Here is an 18,225-nt window from a genome sequence, read left to right as displayed (position 1 = left end):
AAACTAAGACTGAAAATCTGTAATTCAAAGAAATGACAGTTCATTCAACTTTTCAAATTTATCTGTTTTGGTCAAAATCTGAGCAAAGTTTATCAAAGCTGAGTACTTCCAGTTACTAACAAGTTGTGAAAAATTTCTTAAAAGTACATTTAGAGGATAAAGTACACGTACATCATGTAAACTTTTAGTCCTTGCTGTTTCAGGCAAAAATCTTAAACATGTATAGTTCAAAGTCCATGTTCCCAGAAAGCATTTCATCAGATCCATCCCAAGGATTTGAAAACTTTGTATACTGAAAAATTTCTCTAACCATTCATTACTGCACTTTCTGTTTGGTTTCCTTTCAAACTTTCAAAATAACACAGTACTAATTTAGAATGTTCCTCGGGGACAGATATTCAGATTCTCAAATTTTTTCAGTACTTTTCTGGTCTACCACTTGTAAGGACTCATTTTAAAGCTCTTGGTGTAAAATATTCAGCGTTGTAGTTATATTGAAAATTAAAAAAAAATTTGTATTTTTCCCCAAAGAGTTAAAGCAGGGACTAATGGTGGCCATTTTGAATTTCAAATATCTTTAAATTTCATTCAATGTGTTTTGCTAGTTGCAAAATTTGCAAAGTAAGCCATAATTTTTTATTTAGGTATAGAGGAAGGCTGAAAGTTTCATTTTGGAAAGATTGAGCAAAAGTTTTAAGTCTTTCAATTCCGAGGCATATACTACCCTTACAAACAGACCAATTGTATACCTTCTTCTGGAAACCAATAGGTCAATATTCTGTTTACATTATAGTAATATTATAACAAAAGATGTTTGATTGTTGTCCTGGAAAGCTAAATCCTAGTTTAAAAATTCATGAAGGATTCATATACTATGTACACTACAAGAGTGTTTGACTTCTAGGATGTCATGCAAAATTTTAGACCAGATGAGCATCAGCTACTGCAAGGTGTCCCAGGATCTCTGTCTATTGAAGATACAAAATGTCTGTTTTTAACCCTGGTAAACACCTGGATTTGGATGAAAAGAAATGAGATTTAGTGATAGGCACTGCTATTGTCCTGTCAGTGTTGTCCATTTCAATGCTGGGTCACTGCTTTGAGAAGTCTTGACATGACTAATCTTTTCAGTTCACAACAGCAGTTTATTGACCCCAGTTTTTTATTAATCTCTTGAAATAGACTGAGAGTCAAAGGCAATGAAAGATTTTTCCTGGCTTAGATAAAGGAAAGATTATATTAATAGTCTTTGCAACTTTAAGAGTTTCTGTTCTAATCTCTAGTTTGTGTCTTTATTAGATCTTTAAATTCCAGGTTAACAAGTTCTGTTATTGACTTTCTATTCTTTATGACTTTTGCAGCCTATTTATATTGACTGGTGTTCACCATTATTGACTTGTTTATTTTGTTTATTGATCTTTTGACCTGTCTATCTGTCAGGGCATTGATCAGCTAGATGTCCTGTCATCAGGTTCTTCCATAGAATGATGTATCATTTCAGTGTGTTCAGTTAACACTGATTTGAAATGAGGTCACACAGGTTAAGTTTATGTCTCAGAATGCCTTCAAGATTCTCAAACTTAATCAGCTGGATATTTTTTAACCAGAATCCTAAAACATATTGACACCTGAGCCTATATGTCTTGGACAATGCTTACTATTTAGATTCTTTAACCATGTAATTATTACTTGACAATCTTCTAAAATACAAACTGTGTTTTTGCAGCCAGACTTCTTCCTCAAGAGAAGATGCATCAACTGTACCATGGGAGATGTGAGTCTCTCCATGGTTACATATACATTCGCCTTTGATAAAAGTGCGTAGGCACAGTGAATACAAACTAGAGGCCCTCTGCAAACCAACAGTAAATTTCAAAACACGATCACATCACATGCTGTGTTTTAGACATCATACTACATATTGAACACAGGATATCACAGGTTAATTTTTGCACCTGCCATGTCGTGATCTTGGATTATTCAAAATTTATATAAAAGTCAGTAAAAACAAAGGTCTGACTCAGATGTCAATTTGAAATCATCAGAACAAATTCAGACGTCTGCCTCTGTAAGGAACTTGACATGCGAATTTTAAATGAGTAGCATATCCTCACTGTCTGTAGAATTGCATCAAACCAATAAGTCGTGGTCTTTTAAAAGTAGTGTATATTATCAATGTTTTTTGCTTGGGTTTTGGAACATTGGCAAATCATTTTGGAGCCCAGGTAACATTTCTGCTGTCCCTTAATCTGATTGCACTGATGTAGCAGGGAATCTCAGTTCAAATGACTGGGGCACCCCGGGAATATTTACCTGTTTACCATCCTTAACAAAAAAAAAGCACTTATTATTATATGTTCACTATCTTATATATATTTAAATCACATCTGTCTTGTGTTTGATTTGCAAACTTGATACAAGCGTTGAGAATTGTCCACTCTGTGCTGTATTGCTGTCAGGGAGACTTACAGCATTGATAGATTAGTACGTGTAGACAAGGTAATGCAGGGCTGACAAATTGGTAGTTTACTCTGAACACTGATTTATTATCGCAATTTGTCTTTCATTCAACCAAGCAGTCATCAGAAGATGACGTGGACAGCAAGTCTTGCCGGCTGAGAAGTGACGTCCTTTTCACATGATTCAGTACTGGGCAGGTTAATAAGTAATGATGGTGGAGTCTGAGAGGGCAGTATTTTAGGATCACTGAAGGATTGACTTCTTGAATTTATGTTGATTTAACTACATTTACATTAGTAGCATGAAAGGCAAGAGTGAAAATAATGAGCTCAGAAGTAAAATTGATAGATAATCCGGAGCAACTTGACTACTTAAATGAAATGATGCCTCAATACAGCCTTACCACAACAACACAAGATGTCAGGAAAACGAGATGAACATTTCACCTAGTTGTTGTTTACATTGAAGGTTTCTGATGTGAAATTCATGTGTGTTCAAATTTGGCATGTATTTGGTTCAGGTATTGCCTAGTGACTGAGTCACAGGAAGAATTGAAATCAAATGGAAATTCCAATGGCTTTGCAGAAGCTTCATTAATAAAATCTGGGTGTAAAATTTCAACTTCGGTTTTGCAATTTTCACTTAATGAATCCCATCATGATAGATGTTAATTCCTCTCTGAGTATCATTAAAAGATACCATGAATGTAATTGTTAATACTGATAATGGATGTCTTAGCAATGCCGTAATAACATTAAATAACAAATTCACTACTCTGTGTTCACTGCACTTTTTATGAAATGTTCACCTGGAGATGGAAATGGTTCATTCAAGGTGGTATTTTCAGTGAATGCTGATCAAGGCAGACTTTTTGATTATGCATGGCGTAGATTGCAGACATGTTGGAGCCTTACAAGGTCTAATGTCTTGGGTGAAGGGAATCGGTGTCACAGATGCAGTGCAGAGTATCTCTGCATAATGAGGGACTGAGGATGCCTGAAATTACCAAAAGCATTTGAAGAGCCTCTCAAGCTATGATTAGCTTTATCACTGATATCCAAGTTTATCAAGATGTAATTTCACAAGACAAGTGCCCTTGAATTAATAATGACACTCAATAATGACCTCAAGGACATGTATCCACCCTGTTATCTTGTGTGAGTAAATGAAATGTAACAACCTGTTGATTTATGATGACATTTTTAGTCTCCCATGGTAAATCATAAACTGAGTCATCAGAGAGTTGTTGATTCATACACTCTAGTTACGGACAGTGTCCTTCAAGACATTGATAAAGACTTTTTAACTCAACTTGAATTTTGAGTCATCAAATATGAACCTGTTTGCCCTCATCATGTACAATTTCTGATGTATAAAATCAATATCGGTGTATGTATCATGTATATTATATATATATTAAATTATGTATATTATATATATAATAAAAATAAAGTGAAAATAGTAAAGTTTACACACACACACACACAACATATATATATATATATATATATATATATATAATATATATATAATATATATACTTTTCTATTTTTACTTTATTTTATAAATATAATTATATATATACATATATATATATATATATATATATATATATATATATATATATATATATATATATATATATATATATTTATAATAAAAATAAAGTGAAAATAGTAAATTATGTAAAGGCACAGAAGTCATTCAAGGTCATAATGGGGTCAGGGGTCAAGGTCGTCATAAAGTCAAAGTTATTTTGAATTGCTCAAGGTCTCATCATGAGTACTTTTTGCATTGTAATCCCTTGTTTACTGTCACTTTCTGATACTAAATTTGAAAATTGTTTTGCCCAAAATTTGCAATGATTTTATCCCTTATAGGAGCACCAACAAGGAGTACGCTTTGAAGATCATCAATAAAATGAAATGTAAAGGCAAGGTGAGTGATACAGATTTCTCAGAAAATATATCAAATTTGTTGTCACCAAAATACATACCATCAACACTTACTGTATTTATCTTCAAAATATATCACTATCATTTTCCACCTAAAAACGGACTGGGCCATATACATACACTGTAGATTTAGCAACCTAGCTGTCTTGGTTGAATGAATTCTGTGAAAATTGTAAGTGGCAGTTCACGGATGACCCACCAGATGTACATGTGATTATTGATCGATAATCACAGACTGGCTCCTGTGTTCCAATGAAGGAACATTCAAAAATAACTTACAAATAGTAACCCTTTAATGTGTATATCTGTCATCTTCTTAAGACATTGTTGTGATTTAATGTCTTGCCTAGTCAGATAAATTGGCAATTATTCGTAAAATTTTTACGCAAATTGATGCAGATGCTGTGTTAGATACTCTGATATTATGAATACATGTCATGCATCAAATATAATAGATTAACCTTCTAATGCAATCAGAATGCGTCAAAAATTATAATAATCTGTCAATGGATGAGCTGTCTTAATTTGCATTTCAGAAATTGTACCTTTTACAATCAGTGGCCTCACAAGACTGCAGCGTATTCCAAATTTACAAAAAGGACAAATGTCTAACCATGTGAGATTTTCTGTATTGAATACTTTGCAATATGCAGTCTGTGATATGGCAAGGGTCTTACCGACTTATAGTCAAAAGAATGAATCAGATATAAGTTACAAAAGAGAACAATATGAGTAATTGTTATTATTTAAAACATGCCATGATTATCCAGTATTCTGTACTCATCAAGCTTAGCTTATGACATCACTTTTCAAAGTTGCATACAAGTGAAAAATTTCATATCAACAGTAGTATAACATTGGTATTCTTTCCTTAGCATCTGTATAGTTACAAAAAGCCCCGGCTTTAGATTCAGATTCAGTTCAATGTCTAGAGTCCATTAGTAGATCTTAGATAAGATGTTAGTGTGGTTTACATTTTGATTGCTAATCTCACAGGTACCTTAGCTGCGATGTCTTGGGAGATATAGGCTTTACTTACGTTCAGATATAAGTTCGGTGTGGGACTGCATCAATTTCACCACCTCTAACATAATTTGTATGCAGATCACAACCTGAACACGCATCCATGATTGCACATTTGTCATGTATTTTTATAGACAAAAATAAAAATAGTATTTGCAAGCCCCAACAATCTCAATCTGAAAACTTCATCTCAGTTATTGTTTTGGTATTTTACACATAAGTACCTTTCTTCCTGAAAAATTTGAACTGTCTTTGGTCATTTGAAAATATTCAAATCCATGAAGGCATGGATATTAGTGGAACATGGCAATTTACAAGACTTTCAATCAGATAATTAAAAAGATAATTTATTTTTTTAAGGAGCATATGATTGAGAGTGAGGTATGCATTCTTCGTCGTGTCAAGCACCCTAATATCATCCTCCTACTGGCAGAGTATGACTCACCAGCTGAGCTGTACCTAATTATGGAATTGGTCAAGGTAAGATATTCACCTGTCATCATGTTATACACCATGAGAAAATACAAGATCTCATTTTTCAGTCGATCAGTGAAGTTTGGTTATTTTAATTTTTTATAATTCTTAGAATTTTCACTGTACAATGGTGATAAAGCCTGATCAGTTTTTTTTTACACATTGTGTGACTGGTTTTTTTTAAAACAAAAATGTAAGTTTAGTGTTTGAGACATGCCAGTGTACGTCATTCTTGGCAAAGAAAATTTCAAAGGAGGGTATTTTTGATAGGCTGTTTTCAATGCACACAAGTCATGACAGAGATAACCTTTAGAGTAATTGGATTGACCATGTTCACTGGAAGTAAATATCCAGATAAAGAGGATCTGTTCTGACTTGAATTTTAACATTTTAACAGAAGAGTGACATTGCTGTCCAGTGTGATCTGTTTACTTATATATAACATACATGACTGTTTGGCATAGTGTCAGAGGTTACTTTGGAGGGACCATGCTTTGAGCCATTTTTTCGTTCAATTTTCAGTGTTTTCTATTCAGTACAAACATACCGATACAAGTTTAGTCCCTGTAGTGCTATCAGCACTTCACATGAATGGATTGTATTAAGATTACAGATAAGATTTTCATTGTATTGATCGATGAACATCAGGTGTTGATAAGATAAATAATGAATGTTTGTAAATAAATAAAGAGAAGATAGGATTTGTACAGTATCAATGTACTGTACTGCAGTGTGTACATTTCACCATTTTATAAAAATGATATCTACATTTGTCGGAAAGTTGTCAGAATTTAACGTGAACACTTTTAGGTTCATATTTCTTCGTAGACACTTACCTACATAGAAGAACGTTATCATGTTTCTTATGTGTTCCATGGTATCTTTGATACATTGCTGTTATCATCTACAATTTAGTAAATTGAACACTCCAGTCCTTCCAACCATTTCTAAAAATCAACAAACAGCACCCGAAGTGGAAATGTTGCATTACTGAAGCAGTAAAACTTTTCCCTTTGGTATGAATAGGACTATCAATGGACTTAACCATGTAGGAAACATATTGTCAGAAGAGTTTATAGAATCTGAATGTTACTCTGCAGAAATAGTGAACAGTGAATGTTCATGAGTTTATGATGCAAATTCTATGTTTTTTCTTTTTTTCCTGTGATGAATCCAGGGTGGTGACCTGTTTGATGCTATCCAGTCTGCCAACAAGTACACAGAACGTGATGCCAGTGGCATGATTTACAACCTAGCCAGTTCTATCAAGTACCTACATGCTATGAATATTGTCCACAGAGATATCAAACCTGAGAATCTGCTGGTAAAGTCACCATTTGTCATCTTGTCATCTGTGTATGTGTGTGTATGTGTGTTTGTATATGTGTGTGTGTGTGTGCGTGTGTGTGTGTGTACATGCGTGTATTTGTGTGAGTGTATCAAGCCTTGCCATAGAGTAAAGTAAGATTAAAGTAAATGTTGTATGTTGTAAAGAAGGCAACAAAATATTTTAAACATGCCCACTGTGATTTTTTGTTAAATACCATCAAGTAAGTAGCTAGTAATTCATTTCTAATGTCTTCCTTTTGACAAAACTGACCTAATTTTCTTACATTATAACTTTAATATGGTAGAGATCAAAATTTATTTCTTTCACATGGAATTAGCCAAAAAGGAATGCAAAAAAGGCAGGTAATTGGCATCTGCAGTAATCAGCAGAGCAGTGAGAGCTGAGAAACTATATCAATAAAAGCAAGGAAGCATTTAAGCTGTCCCTGAATTGTCAGATGTTGAGGACAAAAAAACATTCATGCACGACTAGGCTGCTCAGGTCATCAACAGGCCAATATGCTATAAAAACAATTTACAAAAAGAAACGGGTAGTGGCCAATAATATTTATAGACACTGTCCCAGATATGAAAACTTGTGTTGATATGTATGCCTAGAGCCACATTATACTTTCTAAATTATTTTCACAAGATCTATTTCACATATCATCGTCCAAAGCTTTTATAAACCTGCCATGAAATTTGCATGTCTATATTGGCATATTTTGATGTTAGTATTTTGTGTAAATGTGAGTATACAGTCCCATGGGTGTTAGATTTTCTCTTTCCATGGTAACTATGGCAAAATTGGAACAGGTGACAGTATACCTTTAATGTGTGTCAAAGTCTGATACACTTACCTGTTCCCAGAACTCTGACAAAGAAATTCTAGTAGTGTAATGAGACAGTCAATGAGACAGTGTTTTTCCATATAGCAATGTTATAAGCTATTACCTTATCGTTGAGTAAACTATACACAATGAAAACTATCAATAAATGGTTTTGCCTCATCACTATTTGCAGCCATGTTGTTTTGAAAGCATAGATGAAGGCTGGATTCACTTTAACACTAATCTGAACAGGATGTTTTTGTAAAGTGTGGATTTTCACAGTCTCTGTTTTCTCGAAATACTCATGAGTGTCATTGATCTGTTTCACTCTATGGTTTAGTGAGTCCTGAAATATTAATGTTCATTGTCCTTGGTGATAATCTGTCTTGCTCTTATCATCCAGACAGTTTTACTGCCAAGTTTGAACTCTGAATTGATGATATCACTGTTAAAAAGAAGATGAAATATCATGAAATATTAATTGATATGTGTATGGTCCAAACAATGTCCTTTCAGTGTGTTAGTATAGTTATAGTCATGTGATAGTCATATGGTATTTCTTAACCAATCATAGTTGATGATCATCTGAGCACTCAAAGAAATTATGATTTGTCAACATCACAGGTGTAAACCAATTATTATCTTAGGGAGGGGAAGATTTCAACAGTTGCTTGTACGTCATGTTATTGTTTTGTAACTGTCTCGGTAATTTTCTACCCATTTTCATTTTATGCCATTTGCTTTTCTAGGAACCGCTGCTTGAACTGTTTTCTCCGTAATACTTCCTCCTGTCTTCACATTGAGGTTAATTTTAGATAGGTAAACTTCAACAAATAACTGTCAGAAACACTTCAAGATAATTATTTCATTTTAACGCTCATCTAATATTCCAATTTTATCCAAGGTCTGTGAGCATGAAGATGGAAGTAAGTCACTGAAACTTGGTGATTTTGGATTGGCCACCTTAGTTACTGAACCATTGTTCACTGTCTGTGGTACACCAACTTATGTTGCCCCGGAGATCCTCATGGAAACCGGGTAAGATGAGATCAAATAAATCAATAATTTTGTAGTTTCTTTATTTCAGATATACAAGAGGATTCTTGCAACACAAAAAATATTAATTATGAAAATTATTTAGCTAAACTTGTCATACCATTAGGAGTCAATAAAATGGCTGCTGTTTTCAAAATATCTCTACTATTTGTCTTTTTGAATTTGTGCTGTGTATGCTTGTACTGTCTCATACAAATTCTTTTTGTAAATCAGTATTGCTTAAAGCAATACCTATTTAAACAACTTTTGAGCAGGCTGTGTGGTCTGAAAGCTAGCATATCATTGAAACAAATATATTTCTTCATCATTTTTATGTGATAACATTGATATGCCCCAGGTACAAGTATCAATTTGCTATTGAAGGGCTTCCTGGAAAATTGGATGGTCTGTTATAATGTGATATTAAAACAGACATATCAAAAAGAAATTCATAAATATAAAAGCTGTCAAAATGTAGAAGCTAAATTTGGTAATGAGATATATTGAAGGAATATTTTGTATTTTGTTATGGCAATTTACAGGAACTTGTCACCCATTTTGTTTCATATGGAAATCATTCCATAGTGTTTTCTGTTAGTTCCCTGTATAGCTAAATACTGTGTTGCAGTCTTCCGGAAATGTTAAACTTGAATTCTGGTTGACCAGACGTCATTATGAATTGTCCCTCATCCAGTTTCACACAGACAGTCAGGATAATAGCATAAAGCATTCATCATCAAATATTCAATGCACAATCTGATACAGCTACTCTTTTTATCTCTTTATCTCCTCTATGTTGTCATAGTTACGGATTGAAAGTTGATATCTGGGCAGCTGGTGTTATCACCTACATCTTGCTGTGTGGATTCCCTCCATTCAGAAGGTTTGTTACAAAATTGTTTCATTTCCTCCATTCAGAAGGCTTGTTACAAAATGTTTGCCAGTAAACTCCATCTAGCATTTTGTTTTCATGATTCCAGTACTTGTTCCAATGATACTGAGAATTTTGTAAAAAATTAATAATTTTACAGCAAACTATAAACTGGTTATTATGTAATTTATGTATATACTTACTAAGTGCTACATTTCAGCGACAACTGTGTGGACAAAGCAGTTACAGTACCATTTGAAAATGATTTTACAATTCTCTCTTGGCCAAATTTCTCAATATTCAGGACTTTGAAATTTCAGTCATGCAGACAAACTGTGAATCAAAATGAAATCTTTCAGTCAAAATAAAGATTGTCAGAAATTTTGACCGTAAAATAATATGAAGTTCTGATATTATGATTTGCTTATGTTTACAGTGACCGAGGTGACCAAGACGAGATATTTGATCAGATTTTAATCGGTGATTTTGACTTCCCATCTCCATATTGGGATGATGTCTCTGACTCTGCTAAAGTAAGTGAAAATATTAGGTTCATTTTGGAGGTTGATCTTCCAATGCCAGTGGAGAAAAATCACACAGGGCATGAGATTTTGTGTCAGTTTTTAAGGAAGAATGTTTGTCTCCTGGTATAGCAGAGTAACATTAGATTATTTGAAGGATATAATGAGTGTGTGAAAAATTTCTGTAACAGCAGGTGAAATCCATAACATTTAGAAGCAGACAATATCTCAGCAAGTAGTATTATCCAGATTTTTTCATTGTGTACATACCATCCTCATACACCATACAGCTAAGTAACAGCAGGAATAAAACATAAAGTTTAACACATGTATAGTTCACAAAATTGTCATTGCCATGACATATGATATGTCTTTCTGACTGTGTGTATATGTGTTATTTGTTGATTAACAGCTTTCTGCTATATTACTGCACCAGTATTGCTCCATGTATAAAAAAATTTTCTGAGTAATTGTGTGTCTCGTGTTCATATTGTTCATCTAGGAGTACATTACCATTTTGTTCTCATCTTCAGGAATTGATCAGCTCTATGCTAGAAGTGGACCCTGAAAAGAGGTTCTCAGCCAACGATGTGTTGGACCATCCCTGGGTAGCTGTGAGTATTGTATACTGCCCTCTTGTGATCAAGTCTAAAAATTATTACGTTCAGTAATAGTTCAGATTGTTTCATTTCTTAATAGTACTCTGTTTTTATCTTTAAAATTAAGTCTATGCCCATTTGTCCTTTATATGCTTAGTAATTGTTTTATAATGAAAATGCATTTTAATTATGTTAAATATTTAGGACATTTAAGAATAATTGTCCATTTATTTTCCCTCTACTAACAAAAACATGTAGTTTTCAATGTTACATTTAAACAATGTTGAAAACTAGCTGATGCATGTTGTATAATAACATGTTAATGTGACCACTATTTCGCATCTTTACAGGATGATACAGCCCTAGACAAAGACATGCAGATGACAGTTGCTCGTAAAATAAGCATGCATTTTAACACTAAACCTAAGCCTTCACTGAAATCGGCTGGTATTGCTCTAGTTGCTGTAAGTATCGTCATTTTATCAAATTGTTCATTCTTCATTACTGACTAATATCATCTTGACTTCCCCTCAGAAGTCTGTTACCCTGTCTTCCCTAATCTTAGCAGATGGTTTGGCCTTATCGTGTTACGATAACTGGTCTATCCATTTACTGTAGGGAAAGTGGAATGTAATGTTCAGTAAGTGATTGAAGCTCCTTATTTTCATGTAAAAAAGACATCAATATAAAAACATAATATTCTGTGGGTTTCAGCCTGATCCATTAACTTTTCTAATGCAAAGGCTATAGTGAACAGCTTCTATCCAGTATGCTTGCAACCTAGCCACTACTTAAAATCATTCAATCCTATGTGTACATATATTAATATTTATCAGACTTGCTCAATAAATTGAAAATGGAAAAAAGCCCTGCCATATTTACTTTTTTTGTAAATTTGATGGAAAAAGACAGAGACACTGTAAAATGAAATGCAAAAACTCTGAATGAAGCAGTGATGCAAATTTTGAAATCTATGTACAATATTGTAGTTCTTCTTTCATACCCAAGCAACAATACTGAAATTATTATTCTGATGTAATGCCATCAAATAGTCATGTATTTGTGCAATGGTTTTGGTGAAAGGATGACACAAGTCAGAACCCTGTTACTGCTGATTTTAATATCCTCAAATTTGTATGTATCTTCTCAGTGTATCCATTCTTCTGAATGCAATTTTTTCTGAAAGCAAGACTTAATCATATTCTATGTGACTTTCAGTTTTATAGTAAATGTCAAGTTATCTTCCCTTACAAGTATATCGAGAGTCATTTCCTGTGTTTTTTCATATTCCAAACAGAGGAAATTGCAATTCTGTCAAACTAATATACAGATATATGGAAATGAGAGCTTAGCATCACAGTTTACAAGGGCGCCATCTAGAGGCAATTTTTATTTAAATATATTAGACCTGTACACAGTCCCTCCTACCACTCCTGCATTGTCAAAGAATCTTCATTCTTTTTCTCTGGTTGTCATTGATGTGGGGTTTTTTGTTTTTCATTTTCACAGGCAACAGCTCTAGACAAGTCTGATAAATACTTCCAGGGTCGAAGGGCTGCAGACTCTGCCGGCCAAGGTGATGATGACTACACCTTCTAAACCAAACTAACTTACAAAACAAAAAGAAACAAGAAAAAAGTGATGGCCTTATGAATATTTATGTTGTAGGTAAACATAGTCAGATAGAATAGGAAACATGGTATAGAGTACGTCTTCTAACAATTCTTTAGATCTTTAGGTGATAACATTTCAAAACAATGACCAGTAGTTGAATAGTAAAAAACATAATAACAAAGCAATTTAAAGAAAAAAACTTCATGAAATGTTTGTAAAACTGTGCAAGAGAAGTTACTTTGTGGCAATGTGCAATTCAAACCAAAAGAGGAAATTTAATATATACCCTCCTATATTGATCTATACATGTGTATTTTTGGAGGCCTTTCCAGAATTTCTGTCGTCTGTATATTTTTTTCCTAATTTTCAATTCAGTTTTGCTAATAGAGAATCTGTCTTTTATTCCATTGTCTTTTTAATGTTGGTGTTTTGCTATCAAGTGGTTTAAAAAAAGCTTTAATGAAAGGTAAAGAAGAAAAAATACAGAAAGGATTGCTAATCCTTGGTAAAATAATGCAAGCGTTGGTAAGACTGAGCCAAATTATACTTATTTATCGCAATAGTTATGTTGATAATTTCATTGCTAGACAAATGATTTTTTTTTAAGTTTGAGTTTCAGTCAACTCAATTTTACACTAGCTTTACAAAAAAGGGGTAAGTTTTCATTTTCATTTTTAAAAAAGATAATATTTGAGAAATATGAAGAGACTTCTTTGTTGTGACTGCAGAAAAGACATGCAGTGTTTTCAATACTTTTACAAGAATACCAGTTATCACTGCCAATTATGAAATTCCAAATTTCTCACAGCATTTTTGTATACAACTCATTTGCCAAGAGCCTGACCTACACTGGCTTTGCTCAATTGCCGATCACAGCATGGTGACATTAGTATAGAGATTCAAAAGAAAAAGTCACATTTCTTCTCAGAGACAGCAAGAATAGAAAGCTACTGTGTACTGATAGGATAGGCTGTCTATGATGCCAATCAGTGTAGTAAATTTGTCTGCAAAACAATTACTTTTCAATTACTTCCATTGACTAGGTACAGATTGCTTATGTTTATGATGTATGCAAAATGCCGCTTGTTTTCTAGCTTGCCATTGAAATCAAAGTTTTTATCAGTGTACTCATTCTGTGAGATCAAATCAAGACATATTGCTTTGAAAGTAGCAAATGTATAATTCATGTGACTAATAGCTTGTGATGTTGTATGTCGATGCAAGATCTATTACAAGTTACAGATGTAACCCTATGTATGATTGGCTGATATGTACAAGAACTTGTCAATTTTGGGTGTTACTACCAATGAGTGTTTCATTAGTGCATAAACAGGTGTAATTCTCTCTTTAAGTGGTGATGTCAAGCTGGGGTCTTTAAAAGTGTAAGGTATTGATGAACATCATGTTTGTTCCAAATTTCAAGATTGATATTTTTGCATGTTCAATGAACGATAACTATTATGTCCTGACAGGAAACACCTGTGAAATGTTTTTTTAAGTTTTTCAGTAAATTACAAGATCTTTGTTTGATCATCTGTGATAACAAAGAATTTTCAAATCAAGGATTATCAAGAACCTATTATGCCTGAGCTCATAGTTCATCTCAAAAATTCAAAATAATTTACCAAACATTGGCAGTAGATCAAGCACTGAAACTTTTGTTGGTTACAGCCAAACATGGTCAAGTGACCATGTGCCAAACCATTGCTGAATTTGTGTTTACTGAAATGTGTTGGTTTACATGCAGTAAGGTAATCAGTACAACGCTCATGATACATGAAACATTGATATAAATATCACAGAGGTGTAAACTGCATAAAGACTGTACAGCTATGTAAGTCTCTACAGAAAGGACCAACCTAATGTTTTATATTCTGGTATCCTATAACTTAAAAGAACTGTCAATATTTGTTACTTGTATCACCAATATACACCCACACTGGAATTGTACAAATACTCACTAGATGACATTAAGCTACATTCTTTCACAGCCCATTGTCAGCTGGTAGGGCAAAGTAAGATTAAGCTGCTAGTTCATGTCACCAACAGCGTGCCAACTCTCATCCCTGCCTTGCTCAGTCCATATTGTTGAGTGCGTGCAATCATTATAGCCAAAATAGGATGTGAAAGAGTCTTCCATAGAACAGAAAGATATCAATGTGTTTTCATAAAAGAAAGTGTGTATACTTCCAGACATCAAAGCCATCTCAAGGCAGCTTTAGGTGATTTGAAGTCAATGCATAGACAAGCAAATACCATGATAGTGTATAAGTTGTAGGTCATTATCAAGTATATTCCCGATATTACTAATTTCTTCAAATCACAAAAATGATTTCTTGATCGTTTGCTACATTTGTCACTGCTGAGCAAAAACTTTTCTCAGTGGATTCTATTTCCTTGCAAAATAGGGAACTTGCAAAAGTTAGGAATTATTAAATTTGAATCCCATGAATTGACTAAAAAGCAATGGCTTCATAAACTCCATCATATGACACCAGTGTTTCCTGCCTCAAAGCTCATGTAGGCTTTGAAAACCCAGTCTTTTATTGAACTTTGTGAACAAGTTAGATGTGTGGATAAAATGTTTTGTAGTTTAGAGATGTACCGTGTCTTTCCTTTGATGAAGACTCTCACTATCAGTCTACCTCATGAAAATTTATTTCCTCCAGGGTTAAAAAAATATGCACTTGCAGTCTCACATTCTTGGTCCAAAAGAAATTGTATGTAAAGAAGTTCTGTGATAATCAAGCCATCAAGATATTGTCAAAGTTTTTCAGAAAAACTGGAATAGGGATGCTATCTAGCCATTGCAACTTCAGAACATTTTTTGAAAAGGGCAACTGTTGAGTAGGACTAGAGGAGACCAAATTATTTCTTATCACAGTCCCTCCTGAACGTGTTGTAATTCTTGGTATCTTAACTAGTTTTTGTCTTGTGCTAGGGTTACAAATTACAAGATATTGAAATGCATTGTGGGTAAAAAGTTGACTTCTCACCACAGCAAAGAGTTTGAGATAGTGATCTCATAAATACTTTGAACACAAATGGCACAAGCCCACTAATTCACTTCCGGGTTCGTTACCCATGAAGATAGTTCGGAAGAAAAATAGTGCAGACCTTGAAGTTTTGATATCTGCATGGATGCTTGTTTAGTTTGAACTTTAGCGTCAAGAATTTTTGTAAAAATATTTTTCTGCCTGAATCAAAATGCAGACTGTTGTGAATAATGGCTGAAGCATTTGGTGGTAATATGAGTTCTAGGGCTAATAGAAATCATAACAATAAGCCTGAATTTTGTCAAAAACACCACTGAGGGCGCTATTTTCATCGCTATCTCAAAATTTCCATGGACTTGCCCACACGAAAAATTAATCAGTAGTCAAGCTGACATTGACCTAACACCTGTTCAGAGGATTCGTGCCGCTGAATGTTTTAAAATAGGAAAATCGAGCTCAACGCTACTGTGGTGGCCTATGGGAAATTAATTAGTGGTCTTGTGCCAAATGTAATCACCGCTGTGGCAAAAAGTTCTGTTTTTTCTTGAAACCCAACTCATTCATCTTTTCAATTTTTTAGGCATTTCTGGCATAAAAACTTCTGTATAACCTATACCTTTACTTTTGCTTCTATGATCTGATGTTTTTCACCTGTAGAAATGTGTCACATAGAAATAGAAAATCTGGTCATTCGCCTGAGATTTGTATGATTTCCTTAGGTGTCAAAATCGTATTTAAGGTACCGATAATTGAAAGAAATTTGATCAAAAATTGTGTAAGATGATCAATGATGAATGACAGGGTTCATTCCTTAGGTTTGAAAGGTTCCCCAGTACATAGGAGCAGATTGGAGACAGGTTTGACAGTGTTAACTGGGAGCAGATTGGAGACAGGTTGACAGTGTTAACTGAGAAGCTATTGGTCTAAAATGAACTCACGTTGGTATGAATTTTCTGTGTAGCCTTGACCTCTACTTTATCTCGTTTTCAAAATCATTTTGTTTTCAGGAAAATGTAAAAACTGGCGTGATACAATTCATAAAATTGAACGATGTCAAGCTAGCCAACCAAAGCAAAGATGCCGTTTTCACTGTCAAGTTTGGTTTAAAGTAGCAAAAGCTGATTGAACCAAGAGTGTGAGACTGACAAATCTGGTGATGTCATCTTTGTATTCACGGTTAAACCACCACAGACACACCACTGTATTGCCATCATGTAGTGATCTGTGCCATCGTACGCACAACCCTGATGCCACATTCTGTGTGGAAACAGTGCCAAAGTTTGTTGTCAAAACAAACCTATTTTGAAGAAAAAGAAATCTGCATTCCAGTAAATTATCAGTGTGTTTACCACTGAATGAGTAATCCAGATGGAGTCATTGAATTGGATAAAAGCAAGCATGTGAGAGGAATTCTGGGAGTTTCAGGAGGTCATGAAGAGTTGAGTGAAATTGACATTTTCGTACCAAACTCTGCTTGGTTTCCATCCAGATTCTGTAAAAATAATCATTTGTCATTGGTTGGAATGGCTGGATTATTCCACTTGTTACAGGGGTAAACAGTACTGAAAGAATTTTCTGTTGAACCTAGACTTGGCCAGAGTGACTTGGCTGACAATGGGAAAAATTTTTAGGTGTATGCAGAGACTGTGTGTCAATGATTTGAGGTTGTATGGAACACTGGTGTCAGAAAACATTTCTGTCATTGATAGATACATGGATTGGTTGGTGGGGGGATTTGGATATTCCAGTGATTTTTGACCAAAAACAATGTGCAATTGAAGACAATGGACCATTAAATTAAGAAAATCACTCATGTGCAATATTATTTTCCTTACATAGCTGTACGGTCTCTGGTAGATCCATAGTGGTTACTTATGCTCAGAATAAGTTAATATTTATATTACTTTTTCACACCATTTCAATTTTTTTCAAAGATAATTCATCTGATCACTTGCTGTGCAATGCTTTTGTCTGTTAGTGCGCTGTGTCTCTGTCTACATTCCTCAACTAAGCATGGCTGACTAGAAAAGAAACAACATACAAACTGTCTGGTTGCTATAGTAATGAGGTTGCTTTCTGTATATGTGGATCCCAATATATATCACCAATAAAATCAAGGTTAAACACAATCTAGATATGTGTGTTCAGTTGTTGTTAACATTTTACATGTAAAGCAAGGGTGATTACTTAACAAACAATACAAAGATTGACAATTTTGCTGAAACGAATACAAGCACGTCACCAAACCTGAACAATAAGCAATTTTTTACCAGAGTCATAGTTCATGTATGCCTACTTTGCATTCAGATCGTGGTGAAACATATCACATGCTTCTTTGAAGTCCTCTTGTCACAGCAGCAATACTGCCCTCAAGCAGTACAATGAGAAATTTACAGTAGTTACAGAAAATTAATGCAAATAGGATAACTGAGTGCTTGATTATCGCCATTTTGATGTAGAAGAAAATGAAACTATCTTTACAAATTTAACAGTCGAGCAAACCTGTGAAAAAATTCGA

The 18,225-nt window shown here is 34.1% G+C and overlaps 1 protein-coding gene across 2 annotated transcripts in view; it reads left to right on the top strand.

Annotated features, from left to right (window-relative positions):
• Nucleotides 1–14,273, top strand: part of LOC139130767 (serine/threonine-protein kinase DCLK1-like) — a 66,675-nt gene extending 52,402 nt beyond the window's left edge. For both annotated transcript variants that reach the window (XM_070696559.1, XM_070696558.1), the window contains exons 8-16: nucleotides 4,341–4,398; nucleotides 5,799–5,918; nucleotides 7,090–7,236; nucleotides 8,976–9,109; nucleotides 9,912–9,989; nucleotides 10,414–10,510; nucleotides 11,032–11,112; nucleotides 11,448–11,561; nucleotides 12,607–14,273. In XM_070696559.1, coding sequence (XP_070552660.1) covers nucleotides 4,341–4,398; nucleotides 5,799–5,918; nucleotides 7,090–7,236; nucleotides 8,976–9,109; nucleotides 9,912–9,989; nucleotides 10,414–10,510; nucleotides 11,032–11,112; nucleotides 11,448–11,561; nucleotides 12,607–12,696 — 919 coding nt within the window. In that variant the 3' untranslated portion in view covers nucleotides 12,697–14,273. The remainder of the gene's footprint in view (nucleotides 1–4,340; nucleotides 4,399–5,798; nucleotides 5,919–7,089; nucleotides 7,237–8,975; nucleotides 9,110–9,911; nucleotides 9,990–10,413; nucleotides 10,511–11,031; nucleotides 11,113–11,447; nucleotides 11,562–12,606) is intronic.
• The last annotated feature ends 3,952 nt before the right edge of the window (nucleotides 14,274–18,225 follow it).

The sequence above is a fragment of the Ptychodera flava genome, chromosome 4, assembly GCF_041260155.1.
Source record: "Ptychodera flava strain L36383 chromosome 4, AS_Pfla_20210202, whole genome shotgun sequence".
NCBI classification, from domain to species: domain Eukaryota; kingdom Metazoa; phylum Hemichordata; class Enteropneusta; family Ptychoderidae; genus Ptychodera; species Ptychodera flava.
The sequence above is the reverse complement of the archived record's forward strand: the minus strand, read 5'-3'. Positions and strand labels throughout refer to the sequence as shown.